A 23,198-nucleotide genomic window follows, 5' to 3' on the forward strand; every position below is an offset into this window, starting at 1 on the left:
AGATAGATGCCTCGAGTAGGGCTTAATTTATGCGTTCCCCACTCAAGGTGGGAAAGCTAGTCAGGGTTATAACCTTGCGTAATTGCAACATTATTATTTTATTATTATTAGCTTTTAGACAGGGTTTCATGGTGTAGTCCTGACTTGCTGAAATTCACTATATAGACCAGGATGGTCTTGACCACACAGGTCTGTCTGCTCCTGCCTCTCAAATCTCACTGGGATTATAGGCGTGCCTTGCGTTATTTATCATTTATGTGAAAACCCTGACAAGTTGTTTAATATTCTCTGCTAGTGCCAGCATGCAGCTTGTCACAGGAGTTCAGGTTGAGACACACAGTTGAGGTCTCAACTTGGTAGTTCCTGTTGGTGCTGTGGGTCTCAACTGCTGGCTGCCCTGTGGAGGGGAGTGGGAGCCGTCTGTGTTAGGGCTGTCCTTAGTATTTCTGGTAAAGTAATCAGGGCCTCTTCTGCTTTAGGGCCGCTGTCTTGGTGAGGGCCTGGCAGGCAATGTAGAAGCTTGTGGGCGCAGGTTACTGGGTGGCGGTCTGGTGTGTGTTCCCTCTGGCTCACACTTACTGCCTTTGGATGTGTCAGGTGTGGGGCTCACTTCTTGGGACCCTACACCTGGGCTCTGGCATTGGAGATCTGTCATATTCTTTTAAATGTTTCTGGGGCCTCGGTTGGGGGTGCAGGCCCTCTCTCGAAGCCCCTCTTGGGAGCTTACATTGATAACTCTCTCTTGCTGTTACAGACAGCCAACGGGAATGTGGAGGCCAAAGTGGTGTGTTTCTACAGAAGGCGGGACATTTCCAGCAGCCTCATCGCGCTGGCTGACAAGCATGCAAGTGAGTCTCAGCCTTTCCCCCGGGATGATAATGCCTGTCCCCTTCAGTGCCTGCTCTCGAGCCCTGGCTTCACAGGCCACCCTATTCTGCTGGCTCGCTTTCCCTGTGTGTAGCTGACTCTGCTGATGAACCTTTGTAGCTATGTGCAGTTCCCTCTCGGGTCTTGTTTACCCATGGGCTAGCGTGCAACATCCCTCTTCGTGCTTCTCGCCAGTGTCCTGTGCTCATAGTTACGGTGAGCCTGGGAAGTTGGTGTACCTGGCTCTTGGCTCGAGTCCATTGGGCAGAGGGTAAGGAAGGTGCTGGCCCAGAGAGGAGGCTGTGGTCACTGCCTGATCCTGGAGACAGATGGCTTTCATGTTACTGGAGATGTCTACTGTGCCCTCGGTGTTTTCAGAAATGAAGACCTTTCTCCTTCCTCGGGGTAACTCAAGCCCAAGCCTGATAAGCATTGTCCAAGGGCGCTTTGCCTCCTGGACCCTTGCCTGGTGCTCCTGCTTAGTGTTTGATTGCTCACTGAAACAGACCCCCTTAGACCTGCGGTGTTTTGTATGCCTGGGTACATACCTGGAGCAGGGCTTTGCTGAGCCCTGGCTGCTTGACCTGGGGGACGTTCCCAGTGTCATGCTCATCTGCCCACCTGGGGGTTCTCCTGAGCCTGAGAACTGTGAGGCCATGGTCACTGTGGGTGCTGTCTCCACAGGGGAGGAGCAGAGTAACTTTCTGTCAAGAATTCAGTGAGAACCGTCTCTGACACGTTGTAGCTTGGTGAAGGGCTCAAGACCCAGTCATATAGCACACATGCATGCACACATGAGCACACACACAAGCAGGCACACTCATGTTGATTGTCCCCATTCCTAACAGGCAGGGGTGGGTTTGCAGAAGCCAGCATCTCTTTGTGGTGGCAGCTGGTCAAATGGGGACTCTAGAAACCTACCCTAAGCAGGAGTGCTTGAGAGGCAGGTGTCCAGAACTGGCTGTCCTCCTCAGCTCTGGGACTGGGTTAGGGAGGGGTGAGAAGGACCAGATTCCACTTTAGAGCAGGGCTGGCACTTGGTGAAGTTCCCTGTCATCCTATAGGCAGCCCCGGGGGGACTCGCACTAGCACAGCATTTTGAGCCTTTCATTTCCAAAATGAAAATGCAGCTCCTAGCTTAGACCAGGTCCAGGGTTTAGGACTGCTTTTGGATACAAAGTTGGGCTCCTTGACCTCTGACCTCAGAAATCATACTCTGGCCTCTAGTTGCATGTGCTCGATGCTCCTGCCCCGTGAATGTTTGACATGACCTAGTTGTAGCCCTATAGGTGTGGGTCCCAAGTCTCCAGTAATGCTGGGGCCATCTTGTGTCCACTACAATGGAGGGGGGAGTCTGCTGGAAGGGTGGTGGTCGGCTCTAAGGGCCTGTGCATGGTTCTTAAACCATCTCACTGCTGTCTAGATGCCCCAGAGGTACTGCTGTGTCTGTGGAGGAACGTGTGTGCTGTGAAGACTCAGGCAATCCCAGGCAGTTACCTCAGGGTGGAGACCCTCCCAGAACCAGGACCTCACACTGTGCTCCTAGAAAAACTGCTCAGGGTATCTCTGGCCAGGCCTCCTGAGAGCCTCATTAAGCCAATAAGACAGGCAGACAGGGTGGCCGGGTTTGCAGGCTGACTCCTGGCCTACCTCATGATTAGTGAGTGCCCCATTCCCCGGTGCTATCTCATAGTTACATACAGCTTTCTATATCTAAGGTACACACTGCTGACTGCACAGTAGGGGACCGTGACATGGGAGCTAGAGACTCTCAGAGGGGCCTGCCATTTGGTTCCCAGTTGGTGACCTGCCAGGGTGTCCAACCGAAGCACTGTCCTCAGATGGGATGCCTGACACTGTAGCCTGTGGTGCATGTATAGCAGATGCCCACAGAGGGAACTGTGGCCTGGCCTCTACTCAGTACCTCCAGAGCAAGGGTAGAGCTTAGCAGAGTGTGACTAAGGGTGGCCCGAGATGGGCTCTGGGTTGGGCTGTCTGAAAGGTCTCTAGGGAGAGCTGGAGCTAGGGGCTGTGCATATAGCAGTGGTACGGTCTGGTCCTGCTGCGTGCGGGCCAAGAAGAGGGTATCCTGGGACCCCTTAATGCCTGTGTCAGGGTTGGTGGGGGAACTATACCTGGGGATCTGACATTGATACAGCCCACAGGTCCATTTATCAGTGGGGTCATAGCTAAATCCCCTAGATGTGTACTACAGAGTGGACGTACCCAGAAGCTGACCTCTGTGAGTGGTTGATGGGTGGGCGTCATGTAATTATGATCTTAGGCTCTAGATGATGTGTGTGCATGACTCCTGGCTGCTGGGCAGGAGCAGCTCTGGACAGACCTGCCTGCCTCCTGTTTAGGAGGAAAATGGCTTAGTAGAGATGCCCCAGGCTTTTGGGACCCAGTGATCCCAAAAACAAATCCACATCCCTGCCTCCATAAGATGCCTGAGGCTAGGGATAGCCCTTCCCAAAGTACCAGAGTGCCCTGCAGCCACCACAAGGGGGCAACAGAGAGCAGCCATGTCTGTCAGGCTTATTGGAGCTGTAGGTATCAGCAGGGCTGTCACCCTGCTGGGCTGTCATAGAGCGCACTATTCCATACTCCCCAGTTTGGGGATCTAGACTAGGCTAAGGAGCATTTTGTTGGTTGGGGTGGTGGGCAGTGCTAGAGTGCTATTGGTCCCCCTGCGCGTCTCCCAGGAGTCAGCGTCCTCCCTGCTGTTGTCTTGTCCGTGTCTGAAGGCCTGCACTCCTGCACTTGACTTTTAGGGAAGAGCTAGCTCCTGGTTGGTGCAGTGTGCGTGAGCAGCTGGCAGGGCTCTCAGGTCGTAGTCGGAAGAGGGATGGGTTGCAGGTGGATGGGCAGCCTGAATACTGGAGCAGTTAGGGGATAGAAGTAGTCTTTGGCTGGGTGGTATTTGTCCTCCACTGGGAGGCCTGTGGCCCCCATGTCTCCTCGGTCCGGGCCCTGGGCAGGGAACAAGCGCTAGCACTGGCCCTAACCTGCCATCTGGGCGCTGTCTGTCTGTTATGTAGCCCTGTCAGTCTGCTATAGAGCCGGACCGGGGGCGGACACCGGCGAGGAAGGTAAGAGCCGACCTCTGCAAGGAGGGCGTCCTCGCGTCTGTGTCCCTGGGCTGGGGCGGGCGATGCACCCAGGATGCATCCTGGATGGGCTGCCTGCATGCCCATCCCTGCATCCCCTGCCTGCCGGCCGACTGAGGACTAAAATTCCCTATGCTTAGCCTGTAGCCAGGCCTTGGTTATGGCCCAGGCTTCAAGAGGTTGTCCTGCTAGTGCAGGAGATCTGCTGTGTTTTGTGTGGACCCTCTGGCCTCAGGCTGGCGGATGAACCCTCCCGTCCTGAACACGTAGTGTGCCCATGTCTTTCCTGCCTCTTTGCCTGCTGCTTCTGAGGCCAGTCTGAGCACCGTCTTCATCTTCCCATCCTGATGTTGGCCCTACATTGCAGGGTTCCAGGGCATCTGTGGGGGCCTGCCCAGAGCTCCTGAGCCACCTTGGAATGGGCAGGAGATGTGCTGGGCAGGGAAGTGACCCTGCTGGGCTTGGCGCCCCGCACGAGGGAGAGCTAGTTTGGGAGCTGGGGCTGCCAGGTGCCATCTTCAGAGATGACTGACAGGGCCTCTTTGTCCTCTAGGGGAAGTGGAGGAGGAGGTAGAAAACCCAGAGATGGTGGACCTGCCTGAGAAACTTAAGCATCAGCTGCGGCATCGAGAACTGTTCCTGTCTCGGCAGTTGGAGTCTCTGCCTGCTACCCACATCAGGTAGTTCTCGCAGCCCCACCTGGCGCCTGACTGCCTGCTCCTCCTCCATCTACCCACTCTCTCTTCCAGGGGCAAGTGCAGTGTTACCCTGCTCAATGAGACGGAGTCACTCAAGTCCTACCTGGAGCGTGAGGTAAGAGCTTCCCTCCTGTCTTCTGGCCTGGACATGACGTCTACCCTTTTTGTTACACTGCATCTTCTCTTCCTTACCCACAGTACCCTGTCACCAAGGCATTCTTTCAAGGTGACCTCTGTGTGGAGGTCTCTACTCTGGGGAGTAAATAGTTGGAGCTGGTGAGCACTTTTGCCTCACTAGCCAGGACTCCAGGAACAAGAATTACCTTACCTGGGTGCTTGCAAAAAAAGCCTTGTGTGTATCACGTGGAAAACAGAAACTTACACAGGCCATCTCTGTCCACAGTCTAAAGTGGCCCCGTGGCTACAGACCTTGGTTGGCCCTCCTGCATCTGAGGCAGGTAGTTCTTATGTAGGGTCACTTTGGACATAGTTAGGTGTTACACGTTAGATGTCACCCCCAAGAAACTCGTGCCTCAGGGGAAGCAAGGTCCCTTAAGATGTTGTAGGATACCACTGCTGGGAAGGTCAGGCTTCGGAGGCCAGATGACTGCCTGCCATGTCAGTCTCCTGGAGGATGTGGCAGTTGAAAGGAATGCTAAGTCACACACACACACACACACACACACACACACACACACACACACCCTCTTGCCCGGGTCTTAGCCTCTAGGGCTCTGCTACCTCTTCATGAGGCTTGTGGTCTGAGGTTCTGAGGTACAGATAGCTGGAGCTGATGGGTGTGTAAGGTACCAAGCTGAGCAGCTGCAGGGAATCTGGAGCGAATGGGGGTGTGGGAGACCAGGCTGAGCAGCAACCAAGGATCAGGGATAGGTAAACATGTAAGGAGTCAGGCTGAGCTGCTACATGAGAGCTGGAGCTAGTATGAANGTGGAGGTCCAGGCTGAGTGTCTGCAGGGAAACTGAGGCAAGTGGGAGTGTGGGGATCCAGGCTGAGCAGCTCCAGGGTAGGTGGAGGTGGAGGTCTAGGCTGAGGAGCTACATGGGAGCCGAGGCTGCTAAGAGGAGTTACTGGTTTTCAGAGTGGTAGCAGGAAGAATGGAAGCTGGAAAAAGGGGAGTTGTAAGTTATGGGGTGGAATGTGAATGTGATGGGCCAGCTGCTGAGGAGCTATGGAGGAGCCGGGCAATAGGCCCAGGAACAGGGAGCATGGAGGGCTCAGGCTGGGGAACAGGGAGCACCGAGGGCCTAGGTGGAAACAGGAGGGAGGAGGGTGATCGAGGGCCCAGATGACCACTACTCAGAACTATTGCCATGCTGGATATATGGAGCGAGGTGGGGGCTTAAAGCCTGACACAGGAAAGGTTAAGAAAGGCTGTGTTGTTTGAGTGTCAGCCTGCTGGCCAGGCACCGAGCGTCAGGATCAGCCATGAGGATGCAGCCTGGTATGGTCTATAGCTCTGTGCTTGGTGCCTCTTCATGTGCTTGCCTGCCTTCAGCATGTAGAATTTATTCCTAGATACCATGGTTTTTTTGTTGCGCTCATAAGTTGATTTTCCCCCAGGGGTAGTGGTGATGTTTGAGACAGGTTCTCATGTAGCCTTGGCTGTCTTGGAACACGCACTACGTAGACCAGGCTGGCCACACTCACAGAGCTCTGCTGGTTTCTGATTCTCAACTGCTGAGATTAAAGGTGTGTGCCACGGTGCCTGGCCTTCAGTAGCTGAGTTTCAAAAGGTTGCAATGACAGAAAGACAGTGGCTTTTGTGAGGGGGCTGTACACAGTGGCCTTGGAAGCCCCTCACCGGGCAAGCACCCTCTAGCAGTTTGATGAGGGCTCACTCAGTCCTTACTTCACTTCTGTTGCTGCAGGGCCTTCTGCCCTGGGTCCTGGACAGGCAGGGCCACTTCCCTCACCCTCAGAACTGGACTGGCTTGTTGGATGCGGCTAGAAGAGAAGGCTTGTTTGACACCTCTGTCTTTGGTATTTTTCAGGATTTCTTCTTCTACTCTCTAGTCTACGACCCACAGCAGAAGACCCTCCTGGCTGATAAAGGGGAAATTCGTGTAGGAAACCGGTACCAGGCTGACATCACTGACTTGCTGAAAGAAGGTGAGGTTCAGGCTGGGCCAGCAGCATGGAGGAGGCTGGAAGTAGTACTTGTAGCTTTTACCCAGGCTTCAGCTCTTCCAAGCCTCCTTCCTAGTGGACATTGGCATGCAGCTGCAAGGCTCAAACCCTAGAGCCGCCTGTTGAGCCCTGTGGCTCCTTGACCTCAGATTTCCCTTTGGCAGCTCATTATGAGTTTGATTTTATACTGTTTCTGCTAGGAAAGTATTCTGCCACGTGCCACATTCCCAGCCTTGTTCCTTACTTATTTTATTCTTTTATTTATATTTTACGTGTATGTGTGTATGTCAGGGTACCACTTGTGCAGTGTCTATGGAAGTCAAAAGGCATTAGAGCTAGAGAAGGTTGTGAACCGCCCTGTGGGTGCTAGGAGGTGAGCCCAGGTTTCCTGGGAAAGCAGTCAGTGCTGTTAACCACGGAGCCATTTCCCCAGCTCCATCCCATGCTTTCTGAGGCAGGGCCTCATTTATTTATATAGCCCAAACTGACCTTGAACTTGCCTCCCTCTTTGGCAAGCCATCACACCTGGCTCATTATAGTTCTACATTCATGGTGTGTGTGTGTGTGTGTGTGTGTGTGTGTGTGTGTGTGTAGAGTCTGGTTTTTCATTCCTCAATGTGAGACTCAAGACTCAAATTCAGGTCCTTAGTATACTTTGGAGGTCAAAGGACAGTTTGTACAGTCGGTTCTGTCCTAGCACGTGGGTTCTGCAGACTGAACTCAGGTTGTTGGGGTTAGCAGCAAGCATCTTAGCATACTGAGTCATCTCACCAGCCCCGCCCCCCTTAGGGAGGTTAAAATTCCATTCATTCATTCATTCATTCATTCATCCATTCGTATATGTAGGGGTTTAGTCAGGAACGCCCTACAAGAATTGAGTCCATCCTAGGTGGCAGCAGATATCAAACTCAGGTTGTCAGGTCTGGTGGGAAGTGCAGAGCAGACTGACATAAGCTGGCTCAGACCTGACATCCGAGGCTTGCAGGTCCCTTCTCCATCTACCCTCCACAGCCCTGGCAAAGGCTCTGATGGCTCGAGATGCTGGTCTTTGTCTCCTATAAAGCACTCAGGCTCTGACCGTCAGGCTCCATATCCCACAGAACTGCTGGCTTAGCCAGGACTGGAGGCTCAGAGAGTGCCACTTCTGTGCACCGAGCCTCTGAGGCAATTGCTCTTTGGTTCTTTTGGGGGCCTCAGCTACAGCTTGTCATATGGTAGGACTGTGCGCTTCCTGCAGGATGGCTGGCTTGACGACGCAGCACTTGTTTCCTGCATTTTCCATGCCCTTCCCTTTGCCTTGTGGTTTCTATTTGATTTTTCTGGTGTTTGTTGAGCCTCAGAATGAGGCGCTAAGCCCACATGGGTGGCAGCTGGGTGGGGCCTGACGGTTGGAGTAGGTGCTTCCCTCTGAGCTAAGCTGAGGCTGCTCTTTGCTGACTTCTGTTCCATGTTTGAGCCTCGTTACCCTGTCTCTAACCCTGGGCAACCTCACAGCCAGAGCCAGCCGACTGCTGCCAGATAGCTCCAGCCCTAAAGCTCTGTAGAGAGGCCTAAACCATGTCCAGCCTCCTAACTCTGGAGCCACGGTATCCGCTTTCTCAGCCTGGTTGAGGGGAAGTGTCAGAGGGAAGTATCAGAGGCCAGCCGAGGCCGTCACAGTCACATGAATATACACGGGGACCAGAGAGGTGGGAGAAGTCTCAAAGGTCAGAGACCTTGCTTTGAGCCTCTGTTTCTCAGAGTCGAGCTGTTCCAGGTAGCCTAGGCATGTGTGGGCTCATTGGTGAGTGCTAGGAGACCCCCTCCCCCCCCCCCCCCCGAGAGAGCTATGCTTTGGCTGTGGGGGCTGCCTGTGAAAAGAAGCAGGACCTCAGGGGAGTCTCCAGCTACCACACTGTGCTCTTCCTTCCTAGTCTCTGACACAAAGGTCAGTGGCTTCCCCATGGCATCTGTCTTCAAAATTAAGCTTTTAGAGGGGGTGTGTGGGGGCAGGGTGGGTGTGTGTACGTACACCTCCTGTCTGGACAAGACCAGAAGTATTGCGTCTCCTAGAGCTGGAAATACTGATGTTTGTGAGCTGGTAGACAGGGATATTGGAAATTGGAACTTGAGACCTTTGGAAGAGCAATATATGCTCTTGACCGCTGAGCCATGTCTCCGCCCCAGAGTGTTTGGTTTGAATGATATAACATGGAATTTTTGCCTTTATTCACTGTATTAGAAATTTCAAAGTAAGTGATGCTGTGTTCCACAGGCATTCTTTGCTCTCTGTTCCTGGCAGTTGCAGATCACTTGCTATGAATAGCATATTGGTTTTGGGGACCTTAGAATGTCAAGGGTTGTACCCTGTGACAACCCCCCGCCCCCGATTAAGCACAGTCCACATCAAGACTGAAACCCACTCACAACATTGGGGAAATGCCACTGTCCTGGGCCTGCATAGGCTGGAGTTTATAGAATCCAGCTGTAGTCCAAGAGCACCGGAGAACCTGATGATTCCACTCCTCCATGGCTCCTGCCGGGTCTTCTCAGTGGCGGGACCCTCGTCCTCTGTGACTAGCTGGTCATAAGACCTCCCTTGCTTTGCTCTGTCCTGTGTTTAGGACCCATAGATAGCAACTCTTGAAGAGGGTCAGGAATATCTTGCAGTCCTTCTGTTAGAGTTTGCTCAGTGTCTTGACTAGGAACCCAGTATTCTTCGGGAACTCAAGTGTAGGCTGCTCGTGGCCACATGGTGCGTTGATGCCAAGGGCCAAAGGGGAGTTGATGGGATCTGATGCAAACTGGAAGCTTGATACCTTCACTCAATTATGAATGTAGCCCTTGGCTGGAGACTCAGACAGTGGGCGAGTATGGGATATCTCCTGGGGCATTTCCCTAGAGTCAGGGCTGGCCTGGCTCGTGACAAAATTCTCCTTGGGACTCTTGGTCCTGCTGTATGTCTTTTATGAGTATACAGTTATTTCATCAGGAATTGTCCCCTAACTCCCAGAATAATAGAAATCCAAGAGCAGAGTACCTGATCCCCACCCAACCCCTCAGGTCACAAGGGGTATGTGTGTGCCAGCCTCCCCTCCAAGCCAGCATCTCATCACCCAGGGAGAAGTGGCACCATGGGACCACGGGCAGACGTCTGGTTACACTGGACTAGTCTCGCAGCCTTTGCTGTTCTCTCTGAACCACATTTGTTCCCTGTAGGTGAGGAGGACGGCCGCGATCAGTCAAAACTGGAGACCAAGGTGTGGGAAGCCCACAATCCACTTGTGGATAAGCAGATTGACCAGTTTCTGGTGGTGGCCCGGTAAGTTTAGTAAGCAGAGGCCAGCAGGATGTTGTCTGGAGCAGTGTGGTGGGTCTTGGGGACATGGAGCCTTAATTTGTACATCCAACATGGGGTTCATGGTCTTATCCCTGTTTCTTGCTCAGACCTCTTCCTGCGTATGAATGCAGCCTTCTAAGGCTGCAGATGTCCCTGGAGTTCTGTGACAAGTGCTCCTGGGCATCAGGGCATCTTCTCACTGTGTACCCTTAGGGCTGTCTCCACCATGGGCTGGGGCTTCTTCCAGGGCTAGGCTAGGACCTAGCTAAAGAGCTCCTGGCTGACTGAGTGGGAGGCTAAAGAGGAGGCTTGAATGAAGAAGGTAGGGCCCCACAATCAGTGCTGAGCCCCCAGAGCAGGTGCAGCTCAGCAAATCCCAGCAGGAGGGGCCTAGGAGGGGCCTGTCTACATTTGCTACAGTCAGGCTTAGTGTCCCAGGTCTGAGGCAGCTCCCAGTGCAGTGACCTCCAGCAGACACACGTGGATAGATACAGAGAATTCTCTCAACCAGCACTGAGTCATGTTTTATATGTTGCTTACCCTCGATTCTTTTACACATGGGGACTCATGCCACCACGTGCATCTACAGCTACCTCTGCTCCTCTAGAGCTGAGCCCCAGAGACCCTTTGGTGGGTGTAGCACCTGGGTCCTGGCCCTCACTGACTGGCCTGGTGGAGGCCATCCCTCCAGGTCAGCTCCGGTGGTCAGTGGCTCTCCTCCTCCCCAGCTCTGTGGGTACCTTTGCACGTGCCCTGGATTGCAGCAGCTCCGTGAGGCAACCTAGCCTGCACATGAGTGCCGCAGCGGCTTCCCGAGACATCACCCTGGTGAGTGGGCCACTTGCCACCTCTCCTGCTTTCTTCTGGGGTCCAGCACCCACCTAGACACAGGGGTCCTAGCAAGGTAACTAAAGACTCAGGACTCCAGCCTTTCCTGGTGCACCTTAGATTTATCTAACATGCTAAGGGAGTTAGGGAGGGTTCTGGTTCCCACCCCCCTGGGGGGGGGTCTGGGCAGCTACTAGATTGTCACCTTGAGACCTGAAGGGGTGGGGGTGGGGGTCACATCTTGGGTGCAGGAAGACACTCCTTAGAACCTGGGGACAGCCTGGTCCCAGGGAACCCTGCTGTCTTGTAGTTCCATGCTATGGACACGCTGCACAGGAACATCTACGACATCTCCAAGGCCATCTCGGCCCTAGTGCCTCAGGGTGGGCCAGTGCTCTGCCGGGATGAGATGGAGGAGTGGTCAGCATCAGAGGCCAACCTTTTTGAGGAAGCTCTGGAAAAATATGGGAAAGATTTCACCGACATTCAACAAGATTTTGTAAGTGCTTAAGCAGTTTGGGGGAGTGGCTACCAGGCTCCATCTCTCTATGGCCAGGCCTCTGCCCTCTCAGTCCAGGGATGGTGTGGCTAGCAGTGAGCACTGGGCAGCCACAGGAGCTCACTGGAGCTAGGGTACTGCTGTGGAGGAGGATCTCTTGGAAGTATCCTCAAGACTTAACGGCTGCCCAAACTTGGTTTTGTTTTTTTGTTCTTAACTAAGCTGAACCTTACTCCTGTGTGCAGTTCTAGCAAGTCTTCAGGGTCTTTAATGTGGGAGAGCTGAGTTCTCAGAGGCTCCCCACCCCCACCCCCCAAAAAAAAACTTCCAAAAAGACTGCATGGTGTTAAACTTGTCTAAAAGCCTGTAGGCACTTTGAAGGAGCATGTCTGTATGAAGTGAGGGAGCTGGGCCACCTTCACAACAGCCTTGAGGAGGTGGGCTTGCTTGGATCCAGAATGTAGTAAGTGGACTATATTGTCCATTGGAGTGCTGTGAAAATAATAGCAAGACTGACTGAGCATGGTGAAACATGCCTGTAATCCTAGCACTGAGAGGGAAACTGAGGCCAGCCTGGGAAACTGCTACAAACAAGCAAGTCAGCTCATTAGCAAACGGGAACCAGGGTGGCAGAGCTAGGAGCATGCAGAGCGCTGATGTAGGCCGGAGGCCTGAAGGGGTGGGCCTGGGGGGCTCGGGTGCTGGTCACTCCCAGGGCCACAGTACCCACAGTCTCTGCTCAACGGCCTGGCGTGCAACTGGATTAAAAAAAATACCAACTAAGTGTGAGCAGAGCCTCTTAGATGAAAAGTGATGCTTTGGTGACTTGGATGGGAAGACAGCGATGAGAACCGAGCTGGCAGCCCTGGAGAGTCTGTGCTTCTGGACAAGGTTCAGCAGGTAAACTGAGTCTGTCAGACTCTGGAAAGAAGCCTGCCAGAGAGCAAGACTGACTGGGCCAGAGGATCGAGTGAACCAGGCACAGAAACAGGGCTCCACACAACACAGGCAGACTCACCTTTGCATAGCTCATGCCACTCAACACTTCATGAGTCTGCTCACAGGAAATTGTTCATGTAGATAAAGCTCAAAGAGCTAAAGAGACAATGTTTGCAGGTGACATTTAACCAGCACGCTAGCCTGTAAAGACTGAGGTTGCCAGCCTTAGCCTTAGTGTGTCGCTCAGTGGGAGAAGGCATCCTTTGTATGTAGGAGACCCTGGTTCTGGTCCCTGCCACTGCCAAAAGACAAACTGAGCAGTAACTCAGGGGAGAAGATGGAACTTGAGTGATGTAGCTGGTGGCCCGGGAGCACTGGAAGAGGGACAGGGTTAGGGAGCTTGTAGCTGTGTGCTAAAGAGAGAAACCTTAGGTGCTCGACACTGGAACGACAAAGCACATGGAAATGTAGCCCTGGAGCTCAGTAACCCAGAGAAGCGAGCGGGAGGTTTGGCTTTCCAGCCAAGGCGAAGTGCAGAGTTAAGAATGTGGGCCGTGCAGGGGCCTCTCATTCAAGCACCTGAGAATGGGTAATTCCAACAAATTTCATCCGTCTCTGGATCTGGAAGCTGAGAAGTCCATGGTTGAGGGACTTCAGCCGATCTTGTCCATACATCTCTGATCCTTGGTAAGAACAGAACCAAGTCATGGTCATCTCCTTCCAGGCTTAATCGTTTAATCTTAATTGTTTTAGCTTGAGTTTTCAAGGGAAGAGGAAGGTCAGCCACATACTTGCTGTGGCCTTGCTGTGTTTAATGAACACTGGGGGGGGGGGGTGCCGCTCGTGGAAGACCTGAAGTGATTCACAGCGCTGTCTCTGCCACTCTTCTCCTTCGCCTGTGTGGGCAATAGCCCTGTTCTGCCACCCATCATGTTGCCTTGTCCCTGCAGCTCCCATGGAAGTCGCTCACCAGCATCATAGAGTATTACTACATGTGGAAGACCACCGACAGATACGTCCAGCAGGTGGGCCGTCCACTCCCATACCACACTGTCCGTCCTCTCCAGTCCCCATATAGCCACAGTACATTTGTTCATGCTTTCCCAACGACCTCCCCTTAAGCCCTAGAGCAAAGAGGAAGGAGCTAGGGTCACTAGAGGACTCACAGACTGGGAGGAAGGGACATTCCTCACCCCTAGCCATCCTTGTACCCCCACTTCCTGGCCCTAGACTGGCCAGGGAGGCCATGAAAGTTTTCCCTAAGGATGCCAGTGATGGAGAAACAATGGTGACCCCTCCCTGTGGCCTCCCAGCTTCCCTGGCTAGCCTGGTGACCTCCCTCACCCTCTGTTTTGTTTAAAGAAACGTTTGAAAGCAGCTGAAGCTGAGAGCAAGTTAAAGCAGGTTTATATTCCCAACTAGTAAGTCCTATTTCGTGTTCCTGGGGCTGGTAAGGGTGGGCGGTGGGTGTAGGACTCCGGGTTAGGCAGCCTTCGGAGTTGAGTTGAAGAACCTCGGCCACCCTTCTCATGAGCTCGCTCCACTGGGGAGGAGGGATCAGGATTTAAGCTTTTTTGGCCCAGGAGTCAAGCTGGGTTTAGTGCTAAGCATTTTGGGATATGACAGCTGAAACACAGTGGACCAGAGGTACAGGAATGTTTGTGGGGATCCAGACACCCCAGGGCACCTGTGACTGATCCTTCTCCTCCATCAGTAACAAGCCCAACCCAAACCAGATCAGCGCCAACAGTGTCAAGGCCACTGTAGTGAATGGCACAGGGACACCAGGCCAGAGCCCCGGGGCCGGTCGGGCCTGCGAGAGCTGTTACAGTAAGTGCTGTCCCGGCTGGCATCCACCCTGGGCAGCAGGGGCCACGGGAATGGATGCTCCTGTGTGGCCCCTGAAGGCCCCTTGCGCCCAGACCTGGAATGACTCACCCTAGTGGGGCTGCAGGGGTGAGGGTAGTTTGACCTGGAATGACTCACCCTAGTGGGGCTGCAGGGGTGGGGGTTAGTTTGACCTGGAATGACTCACCCTAGTGGGGTGCAGGGGTGGGGGTAGTTTGAAAGAGTTCCTCAGGAGTATGAGGTGGGCCTTCTTTGGTCCTGAGCCAGGGGTTGGGGTGGCTGTGGTGACGGTGGGGACACTGTGGGATGCTCTCTGCACCGTTGGTCCTGCTTAAGAATCCGTCTATTTCCAACTTTGTTGTCCGTAGCCACACAGTCTTACCAGTGGTATTCTTGGGGTCCCCCTAACATGCAGTGTCGCCTCTGCGCATCTTGTTGGACATATTGGAAGAAATATGGTGGCTTGAAAATGCCAACCCGGTTAGATGGAGAGAGGCCGGGACCAAACCGCAATAACATGGTAAGTGGGACACACCACACCTATCTGCCACCTGCTGCATGTCAGCCACGGGTCCTTGGCTTCCAGTCACAGTGCTATATTGGGGCGGCGTGCCCCATTCCACAGAGTCCCCATGGCATCCCAGCTCGGAGCAGTGGGAGCCCCAAGTTTGCCATGAAGACAAGGCAGGCCTTCTACCTGCATACTACCAAGTTGACACGCATTGCCCGGCGCTTGTGCCGTGAGATCCTACGCCCGTGGCATGCCGCCCGCCACCCCTACATGCCCATCAACAGCGCAGCAATCAAGGCTGAATGTGAGTCTTCCCCTGTTCTCTTTCTTGGGGCTAGCGGGAGCCACACTCAGGCAGAGTGTCCAGGTTGGGGTACAGATAAGGACCCTGGCTCTTGGGGAACAGTTCTTCACTGTACCTTGTCCTTGTACAGGCACAGCACGGCTGCCCGAAGCTTCCCAGAGCCCACTGGTGCTGAAGCAGGTAGTACGGAAACCCCTGGAGGCCGTGCTCCGGTATCTTGGTAAGCTCAACGGCTGGGACATAGGTTTCTGACTTTGACCCTCACACCCCATATGGAAACACTGAGTGGTCACCTAGCTTACACTAGGCCCGGCTGGCCCAGCTCAGGAGTACCCAGAGAGCTGTGCTGCTTCCTGCTCCCTCCAGGTCCTCCTGCATACTCTGTGTCCTGACTAAAGTGTTTGAGACAGGGTCTTTCTACACAGCCCTGGCTATCCTAGAACTTTGTAAACCAGGCTGGCTTCAAACTCAAGATCCTCCTGCCTCTGCCTCCCAAGTGCTGGGATTAAAGGCGTGTGCCACCACTGGTTTCTGACTAGGGTTTATGCCAGGTATAGCCCTACCAACAGGTCCCCAGGGCTCAGTGGACGCCTGCTGCTGCAAGGAGGTCTCTTCCCGACATAGGACAGCATTGGAGGCGTCTGTGAGCCTTGACGGCCAAGGCGCAGGTCTGGCTAGCAGCCTTGACAGCCAAGGCGCAGGTCTGGCTAGCAGCCTTGCAGGGATAACTCCTTGCTTGTTTTTGTGGACTGTTGACCTCTCGGCAGTGCCCCGGCCATTTAGGAGTGGCACATCATATGAGGCTGTGCCCGACACTTGGGGTCACTTGTTTGTAGGGGTTGAGTGGACTTGAGTCAGTCCGCCAGCATGGAGTGAACAGTCCTTCTAGAAAGGACATTCCAGAACCATAAGCTAAGTGTGCTCAGTGCAGACACAAGTGCCTGGCTTTGCTCCCTGGGTCCTAGGCCCCAGGGCTAGCCTCACCCAGGAGGGTGTGGTCAGTGCCAGGACCTGCCTTCTGTGGGGTGGGTCCTTGCTTGGGCCAGCCAGGCAGCTCAGTGTCTGGCCAGTAGCCAATCTTCTGCCATCAGACCCGGTGGCCTGGATGTGGAAGCTGTCTGATGGAACTCGTGTGTTTATGGGCTGTGTCTGGATCTTGTAAGCTCTTGGCACTTACACAGCTATTCTGCCTAGCAGTGGGCTAGGCTCTGCTTGGCTGCCGCCCTTCCTGAAGACATCCTAGATAGCCTTCCTGCTAAGGGTGCTTTGATCCCTGGTTTCAGTGAGCTCTGGTAATGTAGGGCTGCTTCCTTCTAGCCTAATCAGTGGGGCTAGAGGGTAGGAAGGTGTTGTTACTGCATGGACCCTCCTGTACTGTGTTTCTGAACCACACCCTTACCCTTTCATTTCCACAGAGACCCATCCCCGCCCACCTAAGCCCGACCCCGTGAAGAGTTCATCCAGTGTGCTCAGCAGCCTGACCCCTGCCAAGTCAGCCCCTGTCATCAACAATGGCTCTCCTACCATCCTGGGCAAGAGGAGCTATGAGCAGCACAATGGGGTAGATGGTGAGTCTGAGCTTAAGGACTGGCCCTGTGAAGAGGCCAAGCCAGGCCTGCTGGGAGCTGCAGGGCTGGCCCTAGAAGGAAGCCAGGCCTCCTGAGGGCCATGGGACTAGGGCTAGCCCTGGAGCTCCACGTGGCTCTTATTCAACCGGCTGTCTTAGTTGATGTTTTCTCTCCCTCTCTCTCCTGTTCCTGGGCACTGCCAGGCAACATGAAGAAACGCCTCTTGATGCCCAGTAGGGGTAAGGCCTGGGGCGGCCGCTGGCGGGGTGCTGTGGCCGAGTCCTGTCGTGATGCCTGTGTGTACTGTTTGCTAGCAGACTGGGCGGTTCAGGGCACGTACAGGGGCAGTCCACACAGACCCAGGCCACAGCCCACACTTCCGTGCTCCTGTAGACTTGTCCTTTGGTAGAGGGCCCATGAACCCTGGGTCTCTGGCCATGGATGGACTGTCCTTGCACGAGGCCCCTGGTGCCCCCACTGCTATCGCGCTGTGACTGCTCGCATGCCTTCAGCCTTGCTTGTAGGGCCGCTAGTGCTACCTGCAATTTTTGTGTGCCCTGCCTGATGGGAACAGTAGGGATGGGTCGGTGGCTGAGCTTACATACGGCCCTTGTGTCTGCTGAGGATTAGCTTGGAGTCTGCTGATGGGATGAGGGTTGTGGGGCACAAGCCTGCTGGGTATGAGGGATAGCACCAAGTCTGAATGTTAATGTGGGAACCCCAGCCAGGCAGCATGACCCTGCTCAGGTCCCTCCCCACCTGTCAAGACGAGAGCCCAGGAGGTAGCAGTGGGCAGCAACTGTCTAACTGTACCTTATTCCCTCAGGACACTCCCTCTCAAAGTTGCTTTGGAAGCTTGCCAACTGTCGGGTACCCAAGCAGGCATATCCCTTTTGTGTGGCTATGGGACTGGCCGTGTTATCTACACCTCAGTCCAGGGGCCCAGGCATGGCCTTCCCAGACCTTCTGGTTTCTATAAAGAGCTGTTCATTTCCACTGAATTTTTTTCAAAGTCTATCCTGCAGACCTGAGGTGTGTCCTACAATGAGTACCCAATCAGGATGTAGTGGGAACTCATTGGCCCTGTGAGTGGTCTAGGCAGCTCCCTTGTCAGAGGGTCTAGCCACAAGTGGCTGTCCTGAAGTTGTAAAATTAGGCCTCAGTACTGGAACTAGCCTAGGAGCCATAGGCTGGCTGGCTAGAGACAGCCTTAACCTTAGTGGTGCGCCTCAGGCCTGGGCCTTGCATAAATAAGCAGGGCAGGTGGGAACTCTGGACAAGGCGCTAGCCCCCAGCACCCAAGTTCTTAACGCACTAACCCCTGCCCCATACTGCCTGCTGCTCTGCCCTGCGGCTTAGCTGCCTGTGCATGCAGCTCACTCTTAACTCTAGTGTGTATCTTCTCTCCCTGCCGCCTCCTCACTCTGGCAGGCACTTACCTGGGTAAGTAGCTCTGTGATAGGGCTCTGTGTGGGCACAAGGTTGGGGTCCCAGTAGGTACTGTGAGCAGGCTGTCCCCGAGAGCCAAATGAGCAACTAGGGAAAGGCTGGATCCAGGAGTCTAGGAAGGGCAGACTGCAGGTGCAGGGTATGGGACAGGCCGTTGCTTCTTAGAGACGGGCTAGGCTATAAATCCACATTTGGGAGACTGAAGCTGGGAGGATCTTGGGTTCCAGGTAGCTGGGGTACATGTTTAGGCCCTGTCTCAAAATATTTCTTTTAAAAAAGAGGGAGGTCTCTGATGAAAGGTTTAGTGGCTGGTAGATTGTCATGGGGTCCATCCAGTGGCACTAGCCAGGCATGGTAGAGGAGGCCTGTCTTGTTCCCTGCTTGGAGCCAGGCCATCCAGAGACCTGTTTGGCACACACGCTTACACATGCCAGATGATCTGATCTGTGATGCAGTGCCTCCTGCTGTGGACCACAGCTGGCCCTCCTGCTGCGGTGGGATACCAGAGCCTAGAGTTTGCCTCTCAGCCTCATTCCAGTGACATCTCAGTTTCTCTTAGGCCCTCAGCCTGCAAGCATGCTGTTGTCATCAGAGATCTGTCTCCGACTTAGCATCTGCTGTTTGCATTCTGAGCAACCAGCAGACGATTGCTGCCCTAAGCAGCGATGGGGGGGGGGGGACGAGGCACACACGGCCGTTCAGCTGTGCAGCTTGACGTCCACCTTAGCCCGGTGTCAGACCCGGAGCCCAGACTGCCAAACTGCTGAATCCTCTGCTGGCCAGGATATAGGTGGCCCTTGGGGTGGGCAGGGCTGTGAGACCACCTGGGCTAGCTGAGGACATCGTACAGGCAGGCCCCTTGGGTGTGGGCTTTGGTTGGAGGGGTTGCCTCAGGAGGTCTTATCCCCCACCTCCACCTTCGAGGTCTGGGCTTAGCAGCACTGGCAGGCAGTGTGGATGCATAGCATGCTCCCCCTGCTCTGGTCTCACGGTGTGTTCTCTTTCATCAGGTCTGGCAAACCATGGACAGACCAGGCACATGGTAAGAATGGGTGACTAGGGAATTGGCATGCTTCTGTGTGCGCACACATCCCCTCAAGGTGTTGGGGAAGTGGCCTAGGTAGCTCTCACTCCTCACCATGTGCCGTGCAGAGCACCTGGGAGCCCTGGCCAGACCTAACAGGTAGCGTAGACCCAGTGCATTCAGGCCGCTACAGTCCTCCAGGGGCTCCCTGCCTGGGCTGTGAGTTAGCTATGGCACCTTGAGGCCTGGCTGCCCAGGAGGTTAGAGTCTCGGGCTGAGGGTTATAAGGTAAGGTCAGGGTACTGTTTTCCCGTGTTCATACCTCTTGTTCACCACAGGGACCAAGTCGGAATCTCCTGCTCAATGGGAAGTCCTACCCCACCAAAGTGCGCCTAATCCGTGGTGGCTCCCTGCCTCCAGTCAAGCGGCGGCGAATGAACTGGATTGACGCCCCAGATGATGTATTTTACATGGCCACCGAGGAGACCAGGTTGGAGCCTTTTCTGGGACAGGACGGGATATGGGAGTCTTCAGCTACCACCCTCTGATTTGTACTGGCTTACGTCTTCCCACAGGAAAATCCGAAAGCTGCTCTCATCCTCAGAAACCAAGCGTGCTGCCCGCCGGCCCTACAAACCCATTGCCCTGCGCCAGAGCCAGGCCCTGCCGCTGCGGCCACCCCCACCTGCACCAGTCAATGATGAGCCCATTGTTATTGAGGACTAGGCGGTCACCCAAACTGTGGCCTGCCTGGCCCCTCCATCAGCCCCAGAGTATCCAGTGAGGCCCGCAGAGGCCAAGCGGCCTCCCTCCCCACCAGACTGCTGCCCGCCCCACCCTGTTTCCGTAGCGCCCCAATCCCTGCCCTCACATGCAGAGAAACTGCTCCTCTGGTGGACATGCGGGGAGGAAGTGTGGTCTAACTTATTCCAAGACGCCGAGGAGTCTTTTTTAGCTTTGTGTTTACTTTCTGGCTGGAGCAGAGCTGAGGAGCGCCCTGGGCCGCGTGCTGCAGGGTTTCTCACCGGGGTGGGCTCTAAGGTTTTGTTGTGTTCTGTTGAAGGTGCCATTTTAAATTTTATTTTTATTACTTTTTTGTAGATGAACTTGAGCTCTGTAACTTACACCTGGATGTTAGGATTGGTGCAGCCAGCAGCGGCCAAGCTGCCTGCAGGGTTGGTCCCCTGTCTTTTCAAGTAATTTTCATATTAAACAAAAACAAAGAAAAAAAATCTCATAAAAAGGAAAACCCCACCAAGCCCTTGTGCGTCTTTTGTTCCCAGTCCCTCTCCTGGTTTAGGCCACGAGCCTACCCTGCTCTGATACCTGGAATACCCAGGGCATCCCTTGGCAGAAAGATGGGCAGAAGCCACAGCTAGGGTCAGCTTAGCACTGGGGATCTTACTCGGGCTGGCAGAGCATTCCACTCTGAGACCTATTCCTGCAGGCCTTTGGCCCAGGGCCTGCTGCCCTTCCAAGGGGGGACTGGCGCCAGAGGACCACCACTTTAGATTTAAAGTTATGCAGAAACAGTGTCTCATGTGCCACAATGAGAGCTGACCCTACCTGAGGCCCCACAACCTTTTTCTGCCAGGGTTTTCTACCTGGGTCAGCTTGGCGCAGAAGCTTAAGGTTCATCCAGGGCCCACCCCCTGTGCCCAGCAGATCCCTTGCCCCAGCTGTCGAGCTTTCTGTGCTAAGCTGTGCTGCCCTGGCAGGTGTGCTTTTCTCGAGAATTTGCTCATATTTCTGCTCAGAAATCCTATCTCCGCCTGCGCTTATCCTCGCAGGCCTAGAGACAGGTGCGGGCCTGGCCAGCTACGGGAGGGAGGAGGTCTGGCTCTGCAGGCCATCACCCCTCAGGCTGCTGCCTCTCAGCTGGCCAAGAGGAGGCTCAGATAGACCCTTTCTGGGAACAGTGGAGTCTTTTGGCCCCTGCCTCCCGCTCCTGCTCCTGGCCTCCTCGGGCGCCTGTGATGTGTGGAAATCGCAGACGGGATTAAAATAGAAACCATCTATGTTCCCACTTGGGATATAGATAAGGGATATCTCAGCTTTCCTGAGCTTGTGATGGGGCTTATCGGGGTGACAGGCCAGGTGTCTGGGACAGTGCTGTGACATATACCCTACTCACGTCCCCAGGGTCATTGGGCTTCTCTCAGTTGCTCTGGCTTCTAACTTGTGCTCCACTACTCTCTTGAAGGGCCTCCTGCGAGTCCTTTTCCCATTGGGAGTCTAGGGAGCATGGCTCCATCGAGGTCCGGATGAAGCCCCTTCTGGCCTAGTTCCCTCAGCTTTCCTCAGACACAGGTCTCTCTCTTACTGACATTTCCTAAGTGGGCTCCAGTGCCCACTATAGAAACAGGGCCCAAGGCTTATTGGACATGAAAACCACGATGAAGAACGGGAATTGGACATAGCCTGGTGGTTCATGGGCCCAGGAAAGTAATCTACACTATCCTGAAGCCTTTTAATGAGGGAAACGGGTAGGACCCGTCCTACAGTGGTCAGGCAGTCATGACCCGAGAGCCTGGTACTGACCTGAAGACCCGGACGTAGCTCAGAGCCTTCATTCCAGGCCTTGCCATTCCTGGACATAGGTTCCCGCAGTAGATCTGTGATCCTACCCTAGGTGACAGGACACGTAAAGACAGAATTCCAATGTATTTCTCATCTCGTTGGGGCCCTAGAGAAGAGAGCTGCTGACCTGCTCCACACCACACCATCTATCAGGGCACAAATGAGTTCATCCTAGCTGTGAAAGAAGGGACCCTGTCCCAAAAGGCACTCTGGAAGCCTCTACCTACCTCCTCCCTTGGCTGGTGTGTGTCCAGAGGTGCCTTTCTGTGCCTGCCCATGCCAGCCTGTTACAGCCTCGGGTGTGGAGGTCAAGGTCATTGTCATTGGCCTCCGTGCCTTCCTGCCAGGCTCACAACAGCCCCATAGCCCTCCTTCATCGTCCAGGGACCCAGCAGAGGAGGTAGGACAGAAGCAACAATTACGTAGGCTTTCCTACCCTGCCCTCTCCATCCCCTTCTCGCCCTGGGCATCCAGCCAGGGTTGCCTGTCATTTTTCTGCCACCCCCAGGAGGGGGCCTGCTCCTACCCACTCTGACTGGGGCCGACAACACCCTTGAGGCCTTTTCAGAAGACAAGCTGTGCCTGCCAGCCCTGTCTTTCACGGCAGATATTAGCGGGGGAGGGGGTGGTGGTCAAGCAGGCTGGTACCTAGAGGTCCACAGGACTCCTAAGATGGGAAGCTGGAGGGGGTGCAGTAATGGATGCCTGGGTTGAAAGTCAGGACACCTATGAATTCAGCCTGAACAGGAACCTGGCTGTGAGCGAAGGGTCTGTCCAGGAAGGCTTCCTTGCCTGCCTCTCACCTTGGCTGGCATGTGTCCACAGGTGCCAGGGGGAGCTGGTCTGGCTGGTCAGTCAGGCTTGGAGGGGGCGGCACGTTTCTGGGCTGTTGTCGCCATGGAAATGGCAGTTACTGCAGGATATGTGTACACAGGAAGGGCCACCACATGGAGCTATAAGAGTAGGCCAGAGATCACCAACATGCCTGGTACCTGGGACCACTTGGCTCCCAGTTCATGGGCTGGACAGAAATGAAATGTGGGTGTCTAGCATGGCAGTGAGGAAAGTGTGGGAGGGGTGTCTCTGGAGTCAGCTGTCCATACTGGGCCAGATCGTCAGGGTTTGGGACTTGTAGTGTGTTTGTTTCCAAGACCCAAGGCCCAGGTTGGGTCAAGAGGCTCAGAGAGAGGCCTGTGGGTTCATGCGAGTCAGAAGGTAAGGAGGGTGGGACGGCAAGCAAGCCCTTAGTGGGAAGGAAACTGGAAGGGGACTATTCTGAGGACAAGCAAGATTTCTGGCTCTGCTACTCTACCGAATGCTTTGGGGCCAGCATTCTGGGAGTCAGAGACTCTAGTCTGAGCAGCAGCAACCTCACAGAAGGGGGTATTAGCCCACAACACTTTGGGCGGAGGAAATTCGCAGGTACCCCATTCCGCCAAGAAAAAAAGTGCCTTAGAGGCAAGTGCACCTGCGGCCCCGTCAGAGCCTGCTCTGGCTGACGCCAC

At 54.5% G+C, this 23,198-nt stretch overlaps 1 protein-coding gene across 11 annotated transcripts in view; it reads left to right on the top strand.

Moving 5' to 3' along the window:
• The window catches only part of Mta1 (metastasis associated 1), a 37,236-nt gene extending 16,869 nt beyond the window's left edge, over window positions 1-20,367 (top strand). For 2 of the 11 annotated variants that reach the window (XM_029540650.1, XM_029540652.1), the window contains exons 3-22: window positions 755-848; window positions 3,909-3,959; window positions 4,531-4,657; window positions 4,727-4,790; window positions 6,689-6,806; window positions 10,023-10,125; window positions 10,872-10,971; window positions 11,282-11,470; window positions 13,360-13,434; window positions 13,772-13,830; window positions 14,124-14,239; window positions 14,626-14,777; window positions 14,883-15,072; window positions 15,203-15,292; window positions 16,488-16,640; window positions 16,799-16,879; window positions 18,072-18,083; window positions 19,100-19,131; window positions 19,452-19,603; window positions 19,689-20,360. In XM_029540650.1, the coding sequence (XP_029396510.1) occupies window positions 755-848; window positions 3,909-3,959; window positions 4,531-4,657; window positions 4,727-4,790; window positions 6,689-6,806; window positions 10,023-10,125; window positions 10,872-10,971; window positions 11,282-11,470; window positions 13,360-13,434; window positions 13,772-13,830; window positions 14,124-14,239; window positions 14,626-14,777; window positions 14,883-15,072; window positions 15,203-15,292; window positions 16,488-16,640; window positions 16,799-16,879; window positions 18,072-18,083; window positions 19,100-19,131; window positions 19,452-19,603; window positions 19,689-19,839 (2,109 nt within the window). In that variant the 3' untranslated portion in view covers window positions 19,840-20,360. Of the gene's footprint in view, window positions 1-754; window positions 849-3,908; window positions 3,960-4,530; window positions 4,658-4,726; window positions 4,791-6,688; window positions 6,807-10,022; window positions 10,126-10,871; window positions 10,972-11,281; window positions 11,471-13,359; window positions 13,435-13,771; window positions 13,831-14,123; window positions 14,240-14,625; window positions 14,778-14,882; window positions 15,073-15,202; window positions 15,293-16,487; window positions 16,641-16,798; window positions 16,880-18,071; window positions 18,084-19,099; window positions 19,132-19,451; window positions 19,604-19,688 lie in introns of those variants that run through there. The other 9 variants (XM_021201508.2, XM_021201507.2, XM_021201509.2 and 6 more) reach the window with 9 other exon arrangements.
• The last annotated feature ends 2,831 nt before the right edge of the window (window positions 20,368-23,198 follow it).

Source organism: Mus pahari, chromosome 7, assembly GCF_900095145.1.
Source record: "Mus pahari chromosome 7, PAHARI_EIJ_v1.1, whole genome shotgun sequence".
Lineage (NCBI taxonomy): Eukaryota > Metazoa > Chordata > Mammalia > Rodentia > Muridae > Mus > Mus pahari.